Source organism: Passer domesticus, chromosome 1, assembly GCF_036417665.1.
Source record: "Passer domesticus isolate bPasDom1 chromosome 1, bPasDom1.hap1, whole genome shotgun sequence".
Lineage (NCBI taxonomy): Eukaryota > Metazoa > Chordata > Aves > Passeriformes > Passeridae > Passer > Passer domesticus.
The window spans coordinates 70431300-70451385 of NC_087474.1; the positions used below are offsets into that span (position 1 = coordinate 70431300).

The following is a 20086-nucleotide window of genomic DNA, read 5'->3' on the forward strand; positions in this document are numbered from 1 at the left end:
CCCGCTGCCAAGAATTCACAGTAGCAAGCAGCCCTTGTGCCAGCACAGTCCTGTTGAGCCCTAGGATGTAGCCACAAATTGGAAGGCACTCTCCCAGCGCTATGGAAGCTCACAAACCTAAATTGCTTTGTCGCACATTCCTAGCAACCTGCACGCAGACAGCAGGGAGAGAAGGGAGCAGATAATTCCCTACTACCTCCTGATTGCAGGAAGAAAGTTTATCCATATCTACCTGGGAAAACTGCTTTTTATGTGACAGTGGCTGGGAGTACAACTTCCAGTGCTGGCCTTCTCTGTGCTGGCAGCACACATGCTCCAGCTCCTTGAGTGTCCAAAGAAGTGCTTTAGATTTCATCCTTTCCAAGTTGCCTGCAGACCTTACCTCCTCCTCTTCAGGGCTGTAGACTCAAAGGCACCAGCCTCAGGCTGAGTTATCAACTGAAGTCCTAGGTTTTTGCCAGGAATAGGTAGCTGGAAAAATACAAAAAATTGCTGGGAAAATTAAATCCAAATCTCAGCTGCAGGTCATGTTAGTAGAAGATATGTCCTTAGTGGGTTTAGAACATCTCAACGAACATCCTTAGGGAAGGAAAATGGCCAGGGAGGTGAGGGCTCAATTTTTATACGGCAACCTAGTTCTCTGATAAGTAACATCAGTTCTGGGCAGAAATGTGTGGGAAGGTATTCAGAAAAAAATGAGGAGTCCTGAAAGACACAGGAAATTAGATCTTTTTTTCTCTACTCTTGAAATTTAGGAGAATCTGGTTGATCATTTGTGAGCAACACTCAGCACCACTCAGAACTGGTAACAGCCCATTTTTTCCTGTTATGTGTGATGCTTTCTTCCTGTCAAGTTTCAGAAAGAAAATTGTGGGTAAAGAAACTCCCAGACTTAATAAAGGCCAAGCAAGCTTTCTTCTGATCATTGCTTAGCTGTAGAGTAATATCCAGGCAGATCTTACTTCAGCATGAAAAGCAGAATGGGGAGGTGAATTCTGCTTGTTTATACTTTGGTCAATATCACTCCACTGACTTTGCTATACAGCCTCGTGGTTCACTCAGTGTTGAGAACTGTTGGCTGCATGAACACTGATGGCATTGTGCATTAATTGTGTTTCACAGAGGGGGGAAAAAAAAGGCATATATTAAATTTGGTGCTTTTAAACATATAGCTCTTTCATGCTACAGAAAGTACCTCACATATCTTTCATTCTTTCTACAACAGAAATGTTCATGTCAGCATCAAGACCAAGATGCAATTTATTCTTTCAGGTACAATCAAAAGAAATATAGTGACTGTTTCTTGTCATTTGTAGGTGGATGAGAACTTACTGTAGGTTCAAGAGCATGAACCTCCCTTTTTTTCTTTTTTTTTTTCCCCCCAAACTCCTTTCCTGTGTGTAAAAGAATAAATAGCTGCCTATCATTCAGGCTATGTTGACAGATTTTTCCAAAACCTTTTCCATCTGCTGGCAGCCAAGGAATGCAGCACACACATGCTCCAATAAAACCTCCCTGGAACTAATACTTGTACACTGTATAATGTTGAGGCACACCATGCTAGCCTGGAGGAGCGGGAGTAAGTATTTCAACTGGCTGATTTTTTTATCCTGCACCTCAGCATATCCCAATTTTGCAAAGCAGATACAGAAAGCAGAAGGAGGGAGAGGAGAAAATGACACAGAAACTAGTAATCAGCAGCAGATCCTAGGGGCAAATAAAAAAGTGCTTATGGCAACTGGAGAACAGAGAAACTGAGGACAGGCCAGGGAGGTACAGCAGCTATTTAGTGCTACCTCTGCTTCGAAAGGAGATCAAAGAACATAGATATCCAGGCCTCTTTTATTATTTATTAAGAATATAGAGGACCTTTGTAATCTTCCTTTCAGTACTGCTGCGTGCAGATGTTTGAATATGTACAGGTGCACAGAGAAAGAAAGTAACAGCCTTCTCCTACTGTGCAGGAAGTTGACAAGACACAAATGACTTGCTCAGTGGTACAACATTTAAGCAATCAACCATATTACTGTGATTTTATTATCCCTTTTTTTTTCTTCTTCTTTTTTTGCAGTTGATGGATGGCCATGTATCTAAAAAGGTGCAGCACCAACACCAGAAAAGAAGTTCATAAATATAGGTCTGGCACAAGGGACTGCTGGAAGTGACTCAAGAAAACACTTCATTTCAAAGCTACTATTAGGAAACTTCTGAAGAAATATCAGTACACAGGTTAAGCAGATCCTCAGCAACTGAATCCTACAGTAACACCATTTCTATGGTGTTTGCAAGAAGTCTGATCCTAATTCATATGAAAGGAGAGGGAATAAATAAAAATAAATTTGTATAATCCCAACCTCTGGATCACCTGCTGTGTCTCTTAACATATGTCTTTTATTCTTGTTTCAATCTGGTTTAAAAACCCCACTGAACTTGTTAGCATCATAAAAAAAATGGGATTGAAACTATCAGATGGGTGTTTGCACTAATAATGAAAACAGTAACAGGTTTCAAGAAACAGTATGACAGGCACCAAGAGTAAGAAAAATTTAAATAGCTGTTTACAAATCTAAAGTCTTCAAAAAATTTAATTTTTATTGATTCATTACCATACAAAATTTCTTCAAATTACATCCATTTGAAGTGGTAAGATCACAGCTAGAGAACATGTCACCCTTTAGTAAATCTATTTACAAAACTCACCATAAAAGCTTTTTTTGTTGTTTTTTTTTTCTTTTTTTACAGTATTTTACAGAGGTTTGTTTTGTTTTTTTTTTTTAAACTAGCATACAATGCAAAGCTAAATTAGATTAGTATTTTGCCCACACACACTGGGACAAGTGTTTAATTTGTACAAAAAAAAGATGGTCTGCATTAGTCTTCATTTTCTCTTCCCTCGCAAAAGTGCCCCTTTGTCTCGCAAATCTTCATGCTCACACAACTTTTACTTTCCTCTTCCACAAGATGAAAACTTTAAATACTACAATTTTATTTACAGATCCACATGTAAAAAAACTCTTAAAAAATTACAAACCAGCTAGAAAATATTCTGGCAGTGTTTACAAATTAATTCTATTGTACAAAACTGCTAGATAACTAAAGTGTGAGTTGAGAACATATATCAAATTAAATACAACTGCTGAATGATCTATGCAAACATTTGTACATATAAACACACACTTAACACTGTTTAACAGTTCTTTATGTGTTGCCTTTTATACATTTGTTATATTCCAAAACCCACACAGTCATACAGTTTCCTTATTAGTACTGTGACTTCTTGCCTTTTCGTGTGTGAGCTTTCATAGCAGCAACTCAATGGTACCAGAAAACCTGCATACATAATATTCTACTACAGTACAAATAGTACTAATTTTCTGAGTATGTCAGATAAGCACAACAGTAATGCAAACAAAAAGATTATATGGGCATCATCTAATCAACATTACATTAATTTAGCCCAGAACATGGCAAAATATTTTACACTCAAGAAAAAAAAAATTATTTAAGACTTCTTAGAATTCTTCTGACGTTCAAAAAATAAATATTGGTACTATACTATACTAGCAAAGATCTTCAAAAAATAAATGCAATTCAGTTGATGTGGTACTTACAGTTATGTACTTTGGAAAAAAATTAGTTCCATTTTGCTGGCGAAGAGAATTATAAAAAGCTGTAAGCAGAGGAAGCTAACCCACTGAGATAAATATGATATATTGAACAAACAAAGCTTGGCATAAGTGTTTTCCATAGAGGGAAAAACCCACAGTGCATCTCTAGTAGGCACTTAACATGAAGCCCCACTTAGTACCACAAAAATTCTTGTACCAGTTCTAATGCACACTGGGGGCAGTAAAATTGAACTGTGCATCTTCGTTCTAGTTTAAAAAAAACAACCAACAAAAACTACTTTCACACACACACACGCACACACAAGCATTTTCAAAAATCTGCAATTACTACGAGAAGTGGCAGAACTTTATACTTTTCAATATCTGCAATATACACTACATTTACAGTGTATTTTCTTTTCATTAGAAGCTTTTAAGGACATAAGTATTTGACCTCATAATGAGACATATACATAGCTCAAAATGAGCATTATGACAGCAATTTAAACATTCCCACAAGTAGCTCAAGAATCCCATTCCACTCTTTTGCATTACTTCATATTTACGTTCACTGCATGTACAATCCATGTTGTGACACTCAAAAGACATGCATTCTCTGCAGAAGGCACGACCTGAAATACTATTACAAAATTGTTATTTAGGACTAAACCAGTCCATGAAGCCCTTCTCCGTAAGCCCACTTGTCACGGTAAGCAGAGACTGGGGGAGTGTGAAGACAAAACATCTACGGTCACCTGCTTGCACCTGCTGACTCGCAAGGCACTGGAGCTCGGGGTCAAGGAGAAGGCTCTGCTGGAAAAGCCTTCCGTTGTTTCTTACGGTGCTATAGGGTGTATTCAATTAAAATATCAGCACTGTTCAGGAGCCTAGTTTATTTAACAATGCTATTTTATGGTAAGTAGAGGATAACTCTGAATGATGGCAGGTTTTTTGATTCCATTAAAAAACCTAGTTTAGATACAGACAGCACTTAGGACAATCAGCTGTATATAAATTCATCCATCAGTGAAGGAAGTTTCTCTAAATCATAAGCATCAAAGAGGTCGCTGATGCCTTCTTCATCCCCAAGGCTCAGCAAATAATCTTCCTGAAGCAGAGGAGGCAGCAAATTCACAAATGGTCCTTCAAAGTTTGAGGGAATTTGGTCCTCGGTCTGCTGTAAAAGGTTGGCTGGAGAAGCCAGTGGAGAGATTGTTGCCATATTTACTGAGCAGTCACCTTGTCCTGAGTTAGCAGAAGCCACTTCTGTGACAGGAGGGAGGAAAAAAAAATTTTTTTCACATTTAATCTCATACTTTAATAGAAGTATCAGACACAGATCAAACAAAGTAGCCACTGCATAAAGGGCCTTTCATAAAGCATCATTTCAACTATTTAAAAAATGGCCTCCATGAAATTTCTAGCTTGTTTTTGATGTGTTACAAAGGGCTTCTCAAAAATGATCATGCTGCTATCATCTCTGACTTTTCTAGTAAAAAATTATCTTACAAGATTTAAACATCTACAGCGGAAAATAAATCACACATAGTGAGATGCCCATTTTCCGGTGGAGTTCATAGTCAAAACTGAGAACTTTCTAGGTACCAGACATCATCAGTAAAGCAATGTAGCTTCACATATACCCATACACAGAGGTTTCTGCCTCTTGTGTTGAGATGGATCTTTACTGCTACTGTCTTATTGGAAAACTTAAAAGGAACAAAATGTCTCTCTCTTCACTATCATGTACACTTTGGTTATATATGATATGCAAATAGGAAACTCACTTTAAACAAATGATGGAAATGAAAACTTATTTCTGACTATACAAACCAGAAATACATGGTGAAAAATTGATACCTTAGCTTTTCACTTCTTAGAAAAATAAAGCTAAAGAGCTGGAAATCCAGAGTTCAGACTGAAATCTTTAATGTGAGCTTGAAGAAAGGCCATTAGTATTGCAAAGAAATAATTTTACCTTTGGAAATGGTTTTGGAAATATTTCCATTGTGGTCCTGACTATAGGTTTTCATTGGACTGAGGGCATCATTTTCTTCTGGGCACAGATAAACTTCAATGGGTCCTTGAGTACTAGATAAATGTATCAATGCACTCTGCTAACAAAACAAACATCAGAATGGTGTTACAGCAATGAACACAACAGAATATTGATGATACTGAGTAAATCCTTACTGGGTTGTGAGTGTTTGACTACAGTTTTACTAATCCAAAGAACCTGAAAAGAACACCAAGCTTTTTTTTTTTTTTTAAGATGTGAAAGGTTTGGCTGATGTATCTTGCAGACTAGAACATAAAAACTTTTTCCACTGTAGTGCACAAATTTCAAAATCCCACTATTTTTGCATGTCATATCATAAGAAGGGAGGCATAAAGGATTAAACTCCAAACTCTTATAACCACAATAGCCTGGAGCATTCTAATGGAATGGAACTGTGGCATGCAGGTCACAGGTTTTATTATTATTCATAACAATAATATTGGATGTATTTGTATAAATGTTTCTGCTTTAAAAAGATGCCAAAACATCTTTCCCACTTTCTCAAGAGCTTTCAGCACCTACTCAACTGAACTCAGATATCTACATGTAAGTTCACCTATTTATCAGGCAACATTTCCAAGTAAGAAAAAACCTCCAAACCAGATGCAATTTTCTTCACCCAAATTACTTATGTAAGTCCTTCTTCCCCCTCAAGGCAGTGATTTTGATGGTGGTTCTGAATAGGAACTACTAATTTGTTGCAAAAAGTTACATTTTTCTTAACTTTCACACACTGATGCAATAAACCAAAATGACCCAGACACAGATAACCTGCAAAGCTGCTTTTTGTGTTATAATTGAAAATCATAAATTACTCTGGTTATAAATAAACCTGCTGCTGCTGTATTGCATCAATAGTTTTGTAAAAAGCATGAATATAGGCACTAGGTACCTCTTTGCAGACTTGTTTAAAACATTTCCTTTTGTGCCCTCTGACAAAATGTTCCTCTTATTATTTGGGTTCTGACAGTTATGTAACATAACAGACAGCATTTGCAAATACAGAGAACAACTGAATGGGGGCTTGCCAGGGAAGAGAAAACAGTTAAGAGTACTTAGGGCAATGCTACAGATAACTGAAAAAAAAGGAGATGTAAAGAGCAGAGGTTGAAGAAGGAAGGTACTATTGAGTGACCAGGGTATGCAAAAAAAGAACACTGAAATGTAATAGCATATGACAGAAAGAAATAGGACCTTACTGCCTGAAGCTGAAAATTAGACAAGGTGGGTATGGAGGATAAGGGAGATCTAAGCTCTAATTTTAATGATTGTGTGCATCTCTCTCTGCCTGCCTGATTTCACTGAATTAAAAATCAAAGCATAATGCCCAGGGGAAAGAAACAGGAAAGTAAACAACAATAACAGTATATATTTATGAATACTGATAAAAGATACCCTTTTATCATTGTAGCAAAATGATTTATTCTTCTTGCCAGAACCTGCAACAAGGTTCAAAGGGGAAAGTAAGGACAAAGGCAAAGTAAAGAAAAAAAGAAGGATGGAAACCAAAATGGGTCAAAGCAAGTGCAGAATAACCTTAGGAAAAAAAAGTGACAGGGAATCCAGAGTCTGATCCTGCCCACAGGGCAGCAGGTATGGCTGAGCTCACTTGGCTTGGTGTAGGGATGAAAGATCAACACACAGCTATGAACAAAACATTAGTAGCGTTTGTGGGGTTAGCCCCATCTCTAGTTGCACCTTGAGTGAAGAAATTAGATACATTTTTAAAATCTCTAACCAAGCCATTCCTGCCAATTATTCCCATCTGCCCAACATACTTGGGTCTGTTTTCCCAAGTGAGAATTAAAGTAAGTGCCAATGAAGCAAAGATGATGATGATGATGAAAGAAGGAAGGGCAAGAATGTGTTCTAGGAGTAAAACACAAATTTCTATAATACCTGTGATACTTCAGAAAAGAAATTCCTACATGAAAACATGTTTCAATAAGTGAGGATATCAGTTATATGCATTGTCAAGGTGCTTAAGGCATTGAGTTATCCATTAATTTTTAATTAAAATAAGAAAGCTGAATTTCTTGTGAAAGCCTTTACATTGTTACAAACCAAGGAAACTTCAATTGTCAAGAAAGAGTTTCTCTTTACATAAAGCATAGCAAAAGAAAATATCTGTAAATAGTGTGGATTACTCTGAAGAAATCTGAAAGTGAGTGAAAAGGAATAAATAGTGATTGTCCTGTGTGAATTGATTTTTAAAGTTTCCCATTACTTTTCTACAGAAACATCCCTAATATGTGTAAGAATATAGGACTGGGTACCTGGGCACATATCACAGTAAGACTCAGGAGATGCTGCATCTGTAGAAAAATTATATATAACCTGGCAGGAATTGCCAGATTGTCCTTACCTCCACTGGGTCAGGCACTTCAAGTCTTGTTTCTGGAGGAGCTTTCACAACTATAACAGTTTGGTCTTTAAGGCCACTAATTTTTCGAATATCTTGATATGTCACATAAGCTAATGTAATCAGCGTTAAGGAATTTTCCAACCCAGGTTACAATACATTCAGACTATTAGAAAAGGCAGAAGTCTTTGAATTATTTTTTCCATTTTCAATATAGCTCTTAGCCCAAGGTTTTCTGTTCTCTACACTGTGATTGCCACGAGGCCCTATGAGAACTTCCCTTTGATGTAACAGCTGGGGCCACTACTCAGTGAACAAAAGGGATTCTCTGCTGAGTGTTTCTCTCCTCCTCTATATGGGGGAAGCTACAGAAGCTAAGATTCAACAATCTGAAATTATTCACAGACCCCATGAAACAAAAATTTTTATGCACTTGCTATCAAAATGCAGAGAGTTGAACGTCACTGAAAAAGTGTAGAGGAATTTATAGATGCATGCTATAGAAGTGCATACACAGAATCATTGAATCATAGAATGGCTTGGGCTTAAAAGATCATTTAGTTCCAACCCCTCTGCCAAGGGCAGAGACACCTTTCACTAGACCAGTTTGCTCAGAGCCCCATCCAACCTGGCCTGGAGCAATTCCAGGGATGGGGCACCCACAGCTACTCTGGGCAACCTGTGCCAAAGTCCTACCAGCCTCACAGCAAAGAATTTCTGTCTAATAATTCATCTAAACCCATCTTCTTTCAGTTTAAAGCCATTTCACAACATGTCCTTATTAAAAACTCCATCTCCAGCTCTCCCACAGGCCCCCTTTAAGTAGTGAAACGTGGTATAGGGACTCCGTGGATTCTTCTCTTCTCCAGGCCGACAAAAATCCTAATTTCAGTTTAAATTTGAGGGACTTTGCAAACATAAATAGATAATACATAGAACCTATATAAATATATATATATATATATATAAACATTCATGCAACATTCATATATTTATATATTATTTTGTATTATATAAAATTATTTTGAAGACTGTTTAAGCAGCTACTTTAAACCTCTAGAGTGCAGAATGTCAATTTCTGCAGAAGCACAGAATAAATATGAATATTTTGCTGTTCAACATTCATTTGTCAAAATGACAGTGTTTTGGGGTTTACTTCATGGGGAAGCCTCATGTACTGATCCATGCAACTGAGATGTTAAAGTGCTTCTGGCTGTGAAAAGAACTGTGAAATGGCCATGATCACATGCATACAGCTCCAGCTCTTTAGTTTTGTCATCTGTTACCTGCCATAACGTTTATGCCAGAGGAATAAAAAGCCTGACTTATTATATATACTTTTGGGTGGTGCGAGTGTGTGCTGTTACTGAGCAGAACAGCAAGACAGACTGACCAAGCTCCAATACATACTGCATCTATCTTGGATCAAACAAGTCAAGAGGCAAAGTGACAGGTCATCATCTTTCATGAAAATGGCTTTTATCAAGGCTTTTACCACTTGTTAAGTAAGGTTTGCAAAGGCAGAGTTCATCCCCACAGGATTCAGTGCTGCAAAATCTCAGAACCGTCTTGTTCAGTTTTGTCTTGCTTATGTCTCTTCATGGATTATGCTCTTAGCTAAAGGCAGTGCTCATCCTACTCCCCATTCCACTTGGTGATCTTTGGTTACACCAAAATGTCTATGAAATCCAGTCAAAAGTCAATGTTCACATAGTTAAAGTACTTTTTACTGGTACTCCCAGAGTTCCTGTCCTTCAGAACAAGAATAATTCCACTTTATTAGATGCTATTTGAACACTACTTATATATAGTAATAAATTTTCATATCACCATTTGATAAAATGCTTTCTTGTGTTGCTAGTAGGTGGGAAATCCAAGGAAAATGACTACTGGTTAATTATGAAGTGCATTAACAGCCAAAATAAGTCATATGAACCTTATGCAATTTATTATTGCTATTACATTAAATAATTCAGCCTAAGGTATTCTGAGAGCTCATACAAGTTTTATCTATATTTTATTATAGATTCTCTAACCAGATGAATCTGAAACTTTGTTGCAAGTTTCATACTAAACCAAATCCCAACTTTATTTTCCTCTCTGTGCCTGTAATTTATATTTAAAGTGAAAAAAATTAAAAAAAGTAATGACTAAACAAGTCTGTTACCTTATCAAACTTTCTCTTCATGCCTTTATAATTTCTAAACACATAAAACTGTGGTTTGCTCTAGGCTTGAAAAAGACACAGGGCTATTGGATATCATCACTCATTAATCAGTAAAGGTTCTTAGTTCTACTGTATGTGAACACAAATGTTAACAGTCTCCTTCATGTATCACCTTTTCTGGTTTTCCTGTTCACATTCCAGAAGCATTACAGGTTCAAGCTGCTTAAGCAGCTTTTATATCAAACTACATGAAAACCTTTTCAACTTCTAGAAGCTTCCAATGCTTTCTTTCAATGGCATCACACAGAGGAAGTCTCCTAGTATTACAGGGCACAGCAAAGAGCCTGAGCACCTTTGAGGTTTTGGGAAAAAGGATATCTCTGATTCTCTGAGTCCTCCGTTAGCAGCTTGAGGTCCAGGGTGCAGCTTTGGATTAGCTCATCCAGTTTCTTCTCTTCCTGAGTCAGTTCAGTCACCTCCTTCGCCAGGCCCTGGCGCTGCGCCAGCATCCCACCGTCCTCGGACAGACTGCAGCCCCTGCAGACACAGAGAGGGAAGACTTCTGGAAAATCTGACCCTACACCATGGTAAAGGGGAGAGACAGGATTTCACACTGCAGATCATGTTCTTTGTCCTTTCTCCCTAAACTCATCCCTAGCAAGTCAATGTAAACTACACTTTGGAGAAAAAGCATCTTTTTATCACAACAACACATTTTGGAACTGCCACCAAGATGTAAGAGTTGAATATTTCTAACTATTTCCAAAATCTTGTTTCTAACTACAGCTTTAAAAAATCCAACGAAGGCAGTAGGCAGAGACACATACCTAAAACTTACTTCACATGCAGTAAATTAATTAATCCAGCTTTCAAACAAAATGCTGGCTTCTAATTTCCCTGACAAATGCTTTTTATAAAAGTATTTATAAAAGCTTTATATAAAAGCATGCCTTTTCTTAACAGAAAAATAGGACTTTATCCTGTTGGAAGGCATTTTGGATGATTGCTTGGAGCAAAGTGCTAGAATGAAAGGTGGGAGAAGAAAAACACTGCGGCCCTGTGATAGTGAAATCAGCCAGCAGGGATGGAAAAGGATAATGAATACTTACATCCACTGAATGTTGTTTTTGGATTTTTTCTTAATGAGATGGATGCCTTCCAGTACATTGGTGATATCGTAAATCCTCCTTTTTTGCACCTTGAGGACCTCTGCTGCTCTGTTCAAATCTAGGACCCCATCAGGAGATTGGCTCAGCAACTGAATGAACTTCTTTGTAAGAAGGCCAAGGGATGTATCATACCGAGTCTTTTCTGAAGGAGATTTTGGAGCTTGGAAGGAAAAGGAAAAAGAAAGTTAAATCGTTTTTTTCTCATTTTGGTTCCGAAAGCAGCAACCAAAAATGAAATTATATGTATTACAGTTACTTCTTTCATTTTTACTGAAGAAATCTCTCATAACTCACATTAAGACACAACCTACCACTACATATTTGTATTTCAAGATGTACTTTTCCAAAAGTCACAGGTACATGAGCAAATATATACGTTTTTTAAAATGCAAATATTTCCACTAGTCTGATAGATACATATGGAAATATTCTGCTTAGGCTTTTACTATGTGAATTCATAATAGTATTTTTAGTATCTATTTATCCTGGCAGCAAACCCAAAAAATCCCCTGTGACTCTCCTTCATCAGTCTGATAGCCAGCTTTCATCAGGGTTTGATTTTCCCCTTATGTGAGATAAGTGTTTCATATGCAATTAAGTAGGACTTAGGTGTACTTCAGTGGGTGAACACAATGATAGATTCCATCAGTGTCAGACTCACAGCTTGAGACAACTCAAGTGAATTAGAGGAGATTGATATAAAATAAAATTTATAATCATCATTGCTTCATAACCAAGCAATGCTCAAACTGGGAAAGAGTATCCACATCTTCTAAATTAGAAGTCAGCAAATGGCTTGGACCAATTCATGGTTTCCATGCACAAATGCAGCATCTATATACTTCACAGATGGGCTTTTAACAGTTTAAATACTTGGATCAGAATGATTCCTAATTCTAAATGTTTGAGGCCTTTCTGTCAAGGGGAATGAGCCAGCCATTATTACAAGTCTGCTGGGCTGGTACATCTCAAACCCTTCATTTGCTTCCAGTATTATGCAGGGTGGAACTTGGGCTTCTTTGGTGGTCTTTTTCATGTTTTCAGGGGTCATGCCCTGCATTAAACTGCAGAAGTCAGTCAACACTGAAAATCCCACCGAAGAGTGAACCTCTAGATTACCCTGAAATATTTTGAAGAATACAATGGCTTTCCAATGAAAACCAGGATGTTGCATCTTTGCAAAAAGAACCAGCTAGCTGTACTCCTTTGGGTAGACTCAGGGCTTGTCTGCTCTAGGAAATGGAAGAATATTCATAGAAAGGCTTGGGTTGGAAGTGCAACTTAGAGATCATCTAGTTCCACCCTCCCTGCCATGAATAGGGACACCTCCCACTAGACCAGATTGCTCAGAGCCCCATCCAACATGGCCTTGAAACACTTCCAGGCATGAGGCATCCACAGCTTCTCTGGGCAACCTGTTCCAGTGCCTCACCACCCTCTGAGGAAAGAATTTCTTCCCAACCTCTCATCTAAATCTCATGCTCATCACTTACGTGACCTTGTGGATTTAGAGCAAGGGTGGTTGGTTTGTCTGGGTTTTGTTTGGGGCTTAGAAAAGGGTAAGAGGATCAGAGTGATAATGGCAAGAAGTGACTGGAGTCCCACCTAAAATGGCTTGTGCTCTTCATCCCATACCAAATTCTTTGTACAGGTTTATCAATGCTGCAGCACCATCCTGTGCACCAAACAGTACTGAATTTCTACAAGAATCCAGCTCAGTTTAACATAGGCTTCATACAGCTTAATGAAATTTAGTTTAATTAAATCAACTGTGGTTGTTTAACTCCTATGCTTTAAGTTTGTACCTTCAACTAATTTCACTTTCCCTATCTGCCTCAACAGAAAACAGCAGAGTGGTGAGGAAGGACCCCTTGGCATCTCTTGCTCTGACATCACTTCCACTGCTGCCCCAGTCCTCTGCTTGCCCCATCTGGCCCTATCTGCCAGCCTAAATCTACTGCTGAAACCCCCCAAACAGGACACCAGGGCTACAGCCCCCAGCTTCTGTTGCAAGAAGCTCACTGCCCAAGGCAATGCAGATGTGCAAAAATTAGTACTTAGAGCAACTAGGCAGTGGGAGTATCCAGAGTCCCACTGCAGGGACAGAAGGCAGCTTGGATGCCACCAAGAGCATTTCTCGTGCAGCACTGCTGAGGCACAGCTAGCATTATTTGCAAATTCCTGCCCAGGGAAAGAAGCCCTGGCAGCCAGCTCCAGCAGCCAAGGAGGAGGCTGGCCTGATGAGCCTTGCCTAATAACTGTGCAATCCATCCCATCACACCACCTCCACTCCTTAGCATCCACCTCTCCAAGCATCCCAGCATCATGTCCTTGGCTGAAGGAAGGGGAGGCCCTGGGCAGCGAGAATGCAGGCTGCCCAGCAGGCAGAGGGACACACCTGGCAGCCTCTTAGCAGCTCTGCAGCACCCCTGCATGCTGCAAACCTCCTGTCCACTGTCCAGGTTTGGTTGAGTTTGTTGCACACACATCTAGGTGAGGACAGCACTAAACACACTCTAAGCTAGGTAAGGCAGACTGATGACAGCATGTTACCAGTTCCCTTACTTTTTGGACTATCTGGACTTCTTGTTGCAGCTCTTCCTTTCCCCTTTGGTGTCTTTAGTCCTTCTGCAAGATACTGGTGGCCACTTTCTCCTAGCTCCAGCCTTCGTTTTGCCTATTAAAAAAAAAATTAAGATTAATGGATTGTTAAGAAGTATATTTCACTTTATCAAACACAGTATTGGGGCTACAGGAAAGGCAGAGAGTGGTGAACTTTTCACACCAAGGTATCAGTACAGGTTCGTAGCCCATATGCATCACAATGGGATCCAAATATTTACTGGAATCTTAAGGCAGACTTAAACATATCAATCAAAAGCTAGGTTGATGAGGTTTTTATTTGAAAATTCAGCAATTTTTTTTAGATTTGTAAAGCTGAGTGACCATTTCATGGTGTATTTCAGTCTAGTCTGGACTTTCTTGAATAGGTATAAAAGATTTCAGCCTTCACTTGAGTTGAGAACATTTCATTTAAGAAAAACAAAGCCTCTCAAGCACCCACATGTATGAATCCACAAAGCTGCATTTCCTTTCAAAAACTCCTTATATCCATTTAAGTTTCTGCAAAAGTAGTGCAAGGGCAAGTTATATTTTTCCCTTCACTATCTGAGAGGATGGCTTTGAGGAGACCAATAATTTCCACTACTATGAACTTCCCATCAGTGAAATACATGACACGACACCAAAAGCAGCATTGGACACACCTTCTCTGCCTCTCAAAAACTTGTCCTCATTGAAAGCACAACCACTACACTTATTTCACATTAACTAGCACATGTGCTGCCTAAATTAAAGTAGGGTGGAGCAAAAGCAGTATTAGATGGTGCCTGAAAATCAGCTAAATGTTGCATTCAGCTCAAAGGAAACACATCTTGAATAATGAAAATAGTGAATGAAACCATTAAACTTTGCAACACAGAGACAAGGTGCAATGAAAACCACCACCAATATGAATTCTGCTCCTAGACAGAAATACAATATACTATCTTTGGAAACAATTCTATACCCTTCCCTGACACTCAGGTTACTGAAATTAAATCTGGGGATACTTGTTATCCTAACAATAGAAAGCACATTACCTGGAAGACACAGGAAAAAGAAGTTTTATGTCTAATCAAGTTTAGACAAATAACTGTTTCTGAAGAATGTTGTTTATTCAGTTAGACAGAGTAATTCAAAGTACATGATTTGCTTGTTTTTTAAGATTCACCCCACAGGGCTGGATAATGTCTTGCTCCTCAGTGAACCAACAGCAAAACAGTATGTTCTGCTATGGAGTTGCAGACAGGTATTTCTGTATTGTGGATTTGTCTTATGCACTTTACTTTGCATCTGTGACCAACAGAAGGCTCTAAATAAAGTCATTTATATGCATTTATTTATGGATAGCTACCTAACATTTCTGTTGGACTCTGCTTGCAAACCTCAGACTTATTAAAAGGCAAGTTAAAGCACATGAAACTCATACAAGGCCATGGTGTAACAGCACGTGCAGAGCACTCAAGCCACTCTTCTCCACATTTTGTGTGGAGGGGAATAAAATTCACTGGCAACGGGGCAAAACTGAACAGCATCCTTCTAACCAACACAGGCACCACACTCCCAGCAGAGCACTGGTGGCAGCTTCCAATAGCATGGAACACCTCTGCTCTGTTCAGCTCTGTAATCCAAGGACACAGATTTCTAAAAGGTCAAGTGTTAACAAAAGCATCCAGCTAATATGTTTAGCCAACGTAATTGGATTAAATTAAGATTACAGCTATTCCACAGAGAGAAATACATTTCACACTTTTTAATGTAAGTGTTTTTCCACCCTGAGAACTGTAAGAGCAAAGGAAGGAGGGGTGAAAAGGGAACAATTCAGGGCGTGGGAAGACTAGGCCAAAGGGATACAATTAAAGATTAAAGAGAATCTCAAAACCAGGTGTGAGAAGGAGGGGCAATGCTTAAGACGTAAAATCCAGAGATTTGCAGCTCTCTCCATCAGAAGAGAAACTTAGGTTTGGATTATACATCAAAACTTTTTGTCTCAACTTGTCTGCAAGACACAAACAACAGTATTTTGCCTCTGCTTTTGTGGTTAAAGACTTATATAAATTTTTCCCGTGAACTTCAAATAATCTGAGAGAATGCAGACAACATCCTTTGGTTGCACAGAGCAGCAAAAGCCTGCCTGCATGTGCTGGTGCTGGCACAAACACCACACTCTTGTCAGGCCCACCAGCACAGTGCACCTACAGACATTGTAGGGCTGGTGAAAAAAAATACCACATGACAGAGAGAGCTCTACAAGATAGCTGGTTTTTAGGGTACAAAGCATACAGAAAACCTGAGAGATATACAGAGCAAATTATTTTAGTGGAGTTTAAAAGATCCTGATTACTGACAGGCAATTTTAGGAAACCCTGAGGAATGTTTAATTTCAGGCCAGATGTTATACGTCACTCAGCAAGTCCTCGCTTCCCCTTCCTGTTTTACAAACTTCATAACTGATAAGATGCAGGACCGAAGTGCTGTATTCTCTCAATTTCTTCTTTCATGAATTACAAACTGAAGATTTCCTAGTGCTGTTTTGTTTGCACTAGAGATCCTTGGTGACTCACAGTTTCTCTCCCATCTCCAAAATTATTCATAGTGCCTTCCAATATCTGGCTTCTCTTCAGAAATCTCAAGATCTATGATCAGCAGAATCAGTAAGCCTTTTAAAAAGACATCTTTATTTGTGTCACTTATTTTTGCTACAGCACTATACTCATTATCTGCACTATTTATACAAATTAATATTATTTGTCCTTATTGCATTGCTTGATCAATCATAGCATGCACAACCATCCAACACAGTAAGAGGGACCTGCTAAGAAGTAACAAGCCAAAGGACACCAGCACAAAGCATCCCAAATGACAGGGACAGATAGGAAGTAAAGGGACTAAAAATTTCTCAGGGACATGAAACCTGAGTGCAGAAATGGGAAGTCAAATTCTTTAGGGAGATGGTAAAAAGAGCACAGAATACATGGAACTAGGAGACAGGTAAGTCACGAACAGATACATTCCAGCAAGACACACAAAAGTAACAGGAAAGCGAGCATCCCATTCAGCTAAACCAGATACCTACCCAACCCCTTGGTCCAGATGTAAAAATTGTGGCATCATTTGCTTCAGCTCAAGTTTCTCTTCCAATACTATGAGCAATCCCTGATATAGATACAACCACAGACCCATTGTTCAGTGCAGACCATTAGAAACTGGTGGCACCTTGAGTCCTATGTAGGTTTGCCTTTTTAGCTTCAATCCATTTAAAAAAAAAAAAAAAAAAAAAAAAAAAAAAAAAAAAAGAAACCTAGATAGCTACCACAATTCACATCAGAGGCAAACCCACAAGAATGTCTTTCCTAAGAACACTTGTCTCTAGAGGAAAATAGTTTAAAAACTCCCAGGATAAGCTAAGTATTTTCAAGTACACAGGACCTGATGCAATTCACTTTACAGTACTCAGTCTCACGGATTAACTTTCAAGAGGAGGTTGGAGGCAGGTTATGCTTATAGAAGAGAAGAAGTACTTATAGAAGAGAAGAATACTACTACAAGTGTAGTATTAATTAATTGACAAAAGGGGTGGAAAAGGTGCAAATGGAAAATTATAGCCCATTCCCTTTAACAGGCTGGTTTGACTTCATGGCTACCTGGGTCTATCAGGTTGCTGACACCACCTCTTCTGCATCCTCCCTCCATCCCTGCTCTCCTGGTGCTCACCTGACTGATATGTCCTCATCAGCCCCCACAGAAAGCTGGTTCAAGTGGTCCCTACCGGCAGCAACTCAGTCCCACTCCAAAACAGGAACGATTTTTCTGCCAGGTGGGTGATGAGCCTGCACTGAGAGCTGCTGAGGAGAAGCAGCGTGACACCCACCCATGCCCCTTGGAGCATCAGACTGACATTTGAGTAGCTTCACTGTCATGTCACACAGCAATCAACTTCAGCTTTTGGGGAAAGAAACTGGAAGCAATTAGATATAAAGAAAAGAATTCAGAGTGTTACCTTGTAACAGACAAGTAAGGGCTAAGCATCAGGTAAGAGCCAGCACAGGGTTTTGTCCAGATAGCAGAGCACAGTGCCCAGGTGGGGCAGACATCAGACATCAGTTTTTGAGGACTGCATCATATCCAACCAAAGCCTTAGTTACTCTGAGAATTATATTTTTGAGAGAAGAAGCAGTAAAACACTTTTTAATTCTTTCTGGTGATAAAATGATGGAGAATAAATTTGCCAAACTATGCACACTAGAACCTGTCCTTTTAGACATGTGTCTCAGCTTTATTACTGGATGCAAGTTAGTCACGCTGTTTACAAGAGACCAACCTAAGAAAAATTACATTACCTGTGCTACCTTCTGAAAATCCTTTGTCTGAAATATTGCTGCACCCATTAGGCTTCAGCAAGCACATGAAACTTGCTGGAATGATCTGAGTTGGGATTATTCTACTACTCCAAAACACTAAATTCAAAGTCATTTGGAAAAGTGCAGTTAGTATATTTTCATTACAAGTGTAATGCACCAAATTCCACTTCAATCTCCCATCACGGCTCTTGGGCCCCCCAGGCTCTGCACGTCCCATCTCCTTGGAGGTCCTGACACCTATCAACATCCCCTGCTCCCCTAGCAGGCATTCAAGGCGCATTTGAGGAGCAGCAGTCTGATTTAAATACAAAAGGACCAAAGTTGACCTCAGAATGAGAACGAAAGTAAGCTGTGACAAAGTCTGCTGAGACGGGGACAGAAGATAAAAACTCATTCCAAAAAACAATGGGATGAGGAGCTGAAAAGAAATTCCAGTTTATGGTTGACTGGGGTGGAAAAACAGGAAGATTGGAAACAACTAAGCATGGTAAGGAATAAATTGTTTGTATTAAGTGATAGCTGATGGTGAATTAAGCAGCAAGGCAGAGAAATGTGTCTTAGCTTCCTCTGTGGATGTCCCAGAGCTAGGAGTAAGATGGGCAAGTTAAGCAAGGGGCGATGACTAAGCCTGGCATAGTCTCTAGAAGATATTACAATTGCTAGGGACAGATAAAATGGCAGCTTTTCTGTATGTCACCACAAGGCTGATATTACTGGGGAGGGGATGCAAGCCTTTCCAGCGAGCACAGATAAATTGTGACTGCAGCAAGGAAGCCATAGCATAAGTTCGCTACCAATCCCCACACATTTTCACACATACAGGCTTTCTTCCATATTTCCTAAATTAAGCAGTTACTTAAAAATACAATTTAAAAGTTGAGGTTCTGGAAGCATGAATTCTAGAAAGCTGTTCCAGAGGTCAGGAGCTGCAGAGAACAAAGCAAATATATTACATGAAAGGGTAAATTAAACTGGAGCTTGATGAGGAAGGAATACAGGAGAGGAAGCAAAGGAAAAAAGACACCTTGGGGTGAATGCAGAGAAATATTCATACGCATAAGGAAATGTCTCCACTGAATGAAGAGATACAGGCTGAGCATTTAGAACACACTCAAATGAAAAAACCCGGGTATGTGGAGAGCCATGAGTGCCTGCCAGAGGGCTGCACCCAGCTGAGGGCAGGGCAAACATTCGGGAACACTGGAAACAGGGAAAGGTGCACAGAGGAAAGCAGAGGAGCTCTCAGTAAGGAAGGGGCTCAGCTCTGCTGGTCAGCTCACAAGCAAAGAAACACCCAAGGTCAGCAAAAAGATGCAAGAGGAGCTTCAGAGTTCCTGCCTTCAAACTCCTACTGACTACTCACTTCATACCCACTGCCTCATTTCTCAACAGAAATAAATTTGCAGTTCAAACTCCTGGAAGGGAGAGGGATTTCCATCTTCCATAAAGAAATATTTACCCCAGTGGTCTACACAGATACCAGTAATTTGTACCATACCACCCTTGGTTTCGGTAGTTAACTCTGACAGTATAAATCATTTAAGAGGTTTCAGGAAAGAGTAAGAAAATAAAGCAATAAATGGGAATTAAACTATTTGCACATAAAAGACAACAAAGCATGCCTTTAAAAGGAAAGTTCTGTAAGTCCTCTCAAGTCTTCCAAAAGTATTACTTCCCAATGGAAAGCAGGCAGTTCCACACAGAGGAACAAGACCAGGAATGGCACTTTTAATGGGAACATGACCTCAAAATTCTGTTT

The 20086-nt window shown here is 39.2% G+C and overlaps 1 protein-coding gene across 5 annotated transcripts in view; it reads right to left on the bottom strand.

The window, feature by feature from the left end:
- Window positions 1-2567: 2567 nt before the first annotated feature.
- E2F3 (E2F transcription factor 3) overlaps window positions 2568-20086 on the bottom strand; it is a 42028-nt gene continuing 24509 nt past the window's right edge. For 4 of the 5 annotated variants that reach the window (XM_064422874.1, XM_064422896.1, XM_064422905.1 and 1 more), the window contains exons 2-7: window positions 13931-14042; window positions 11306-11525; window positions 10573-10733; window positions 8033-8145; window positions 5587-5725; window positions 2568-4874 (exon numbers count right to left, since the gene is read on the bottom strand). In XM_064422874.1, coding sequence (XP_064278944.1) covers window positions 4609-4874; window positions 5587-5725; window positions 8033-8145; window positions 10573-10733; window positions 11306-11525; window positions 13931-14042 — 1011 coding nt within the window. In that variant the 3' untranslated portion in view covers window positions 2568-4608. The remainder of the gene's footprint in view (window positions 4875-5586; window positions 5726-8032; window positions 8146-10572; window positions 10734-11305; window positions 11526-13930; window positions 14043-20086) is intronic. The other variant, XM_064422881.1, reaches the window with a different exon arrangement.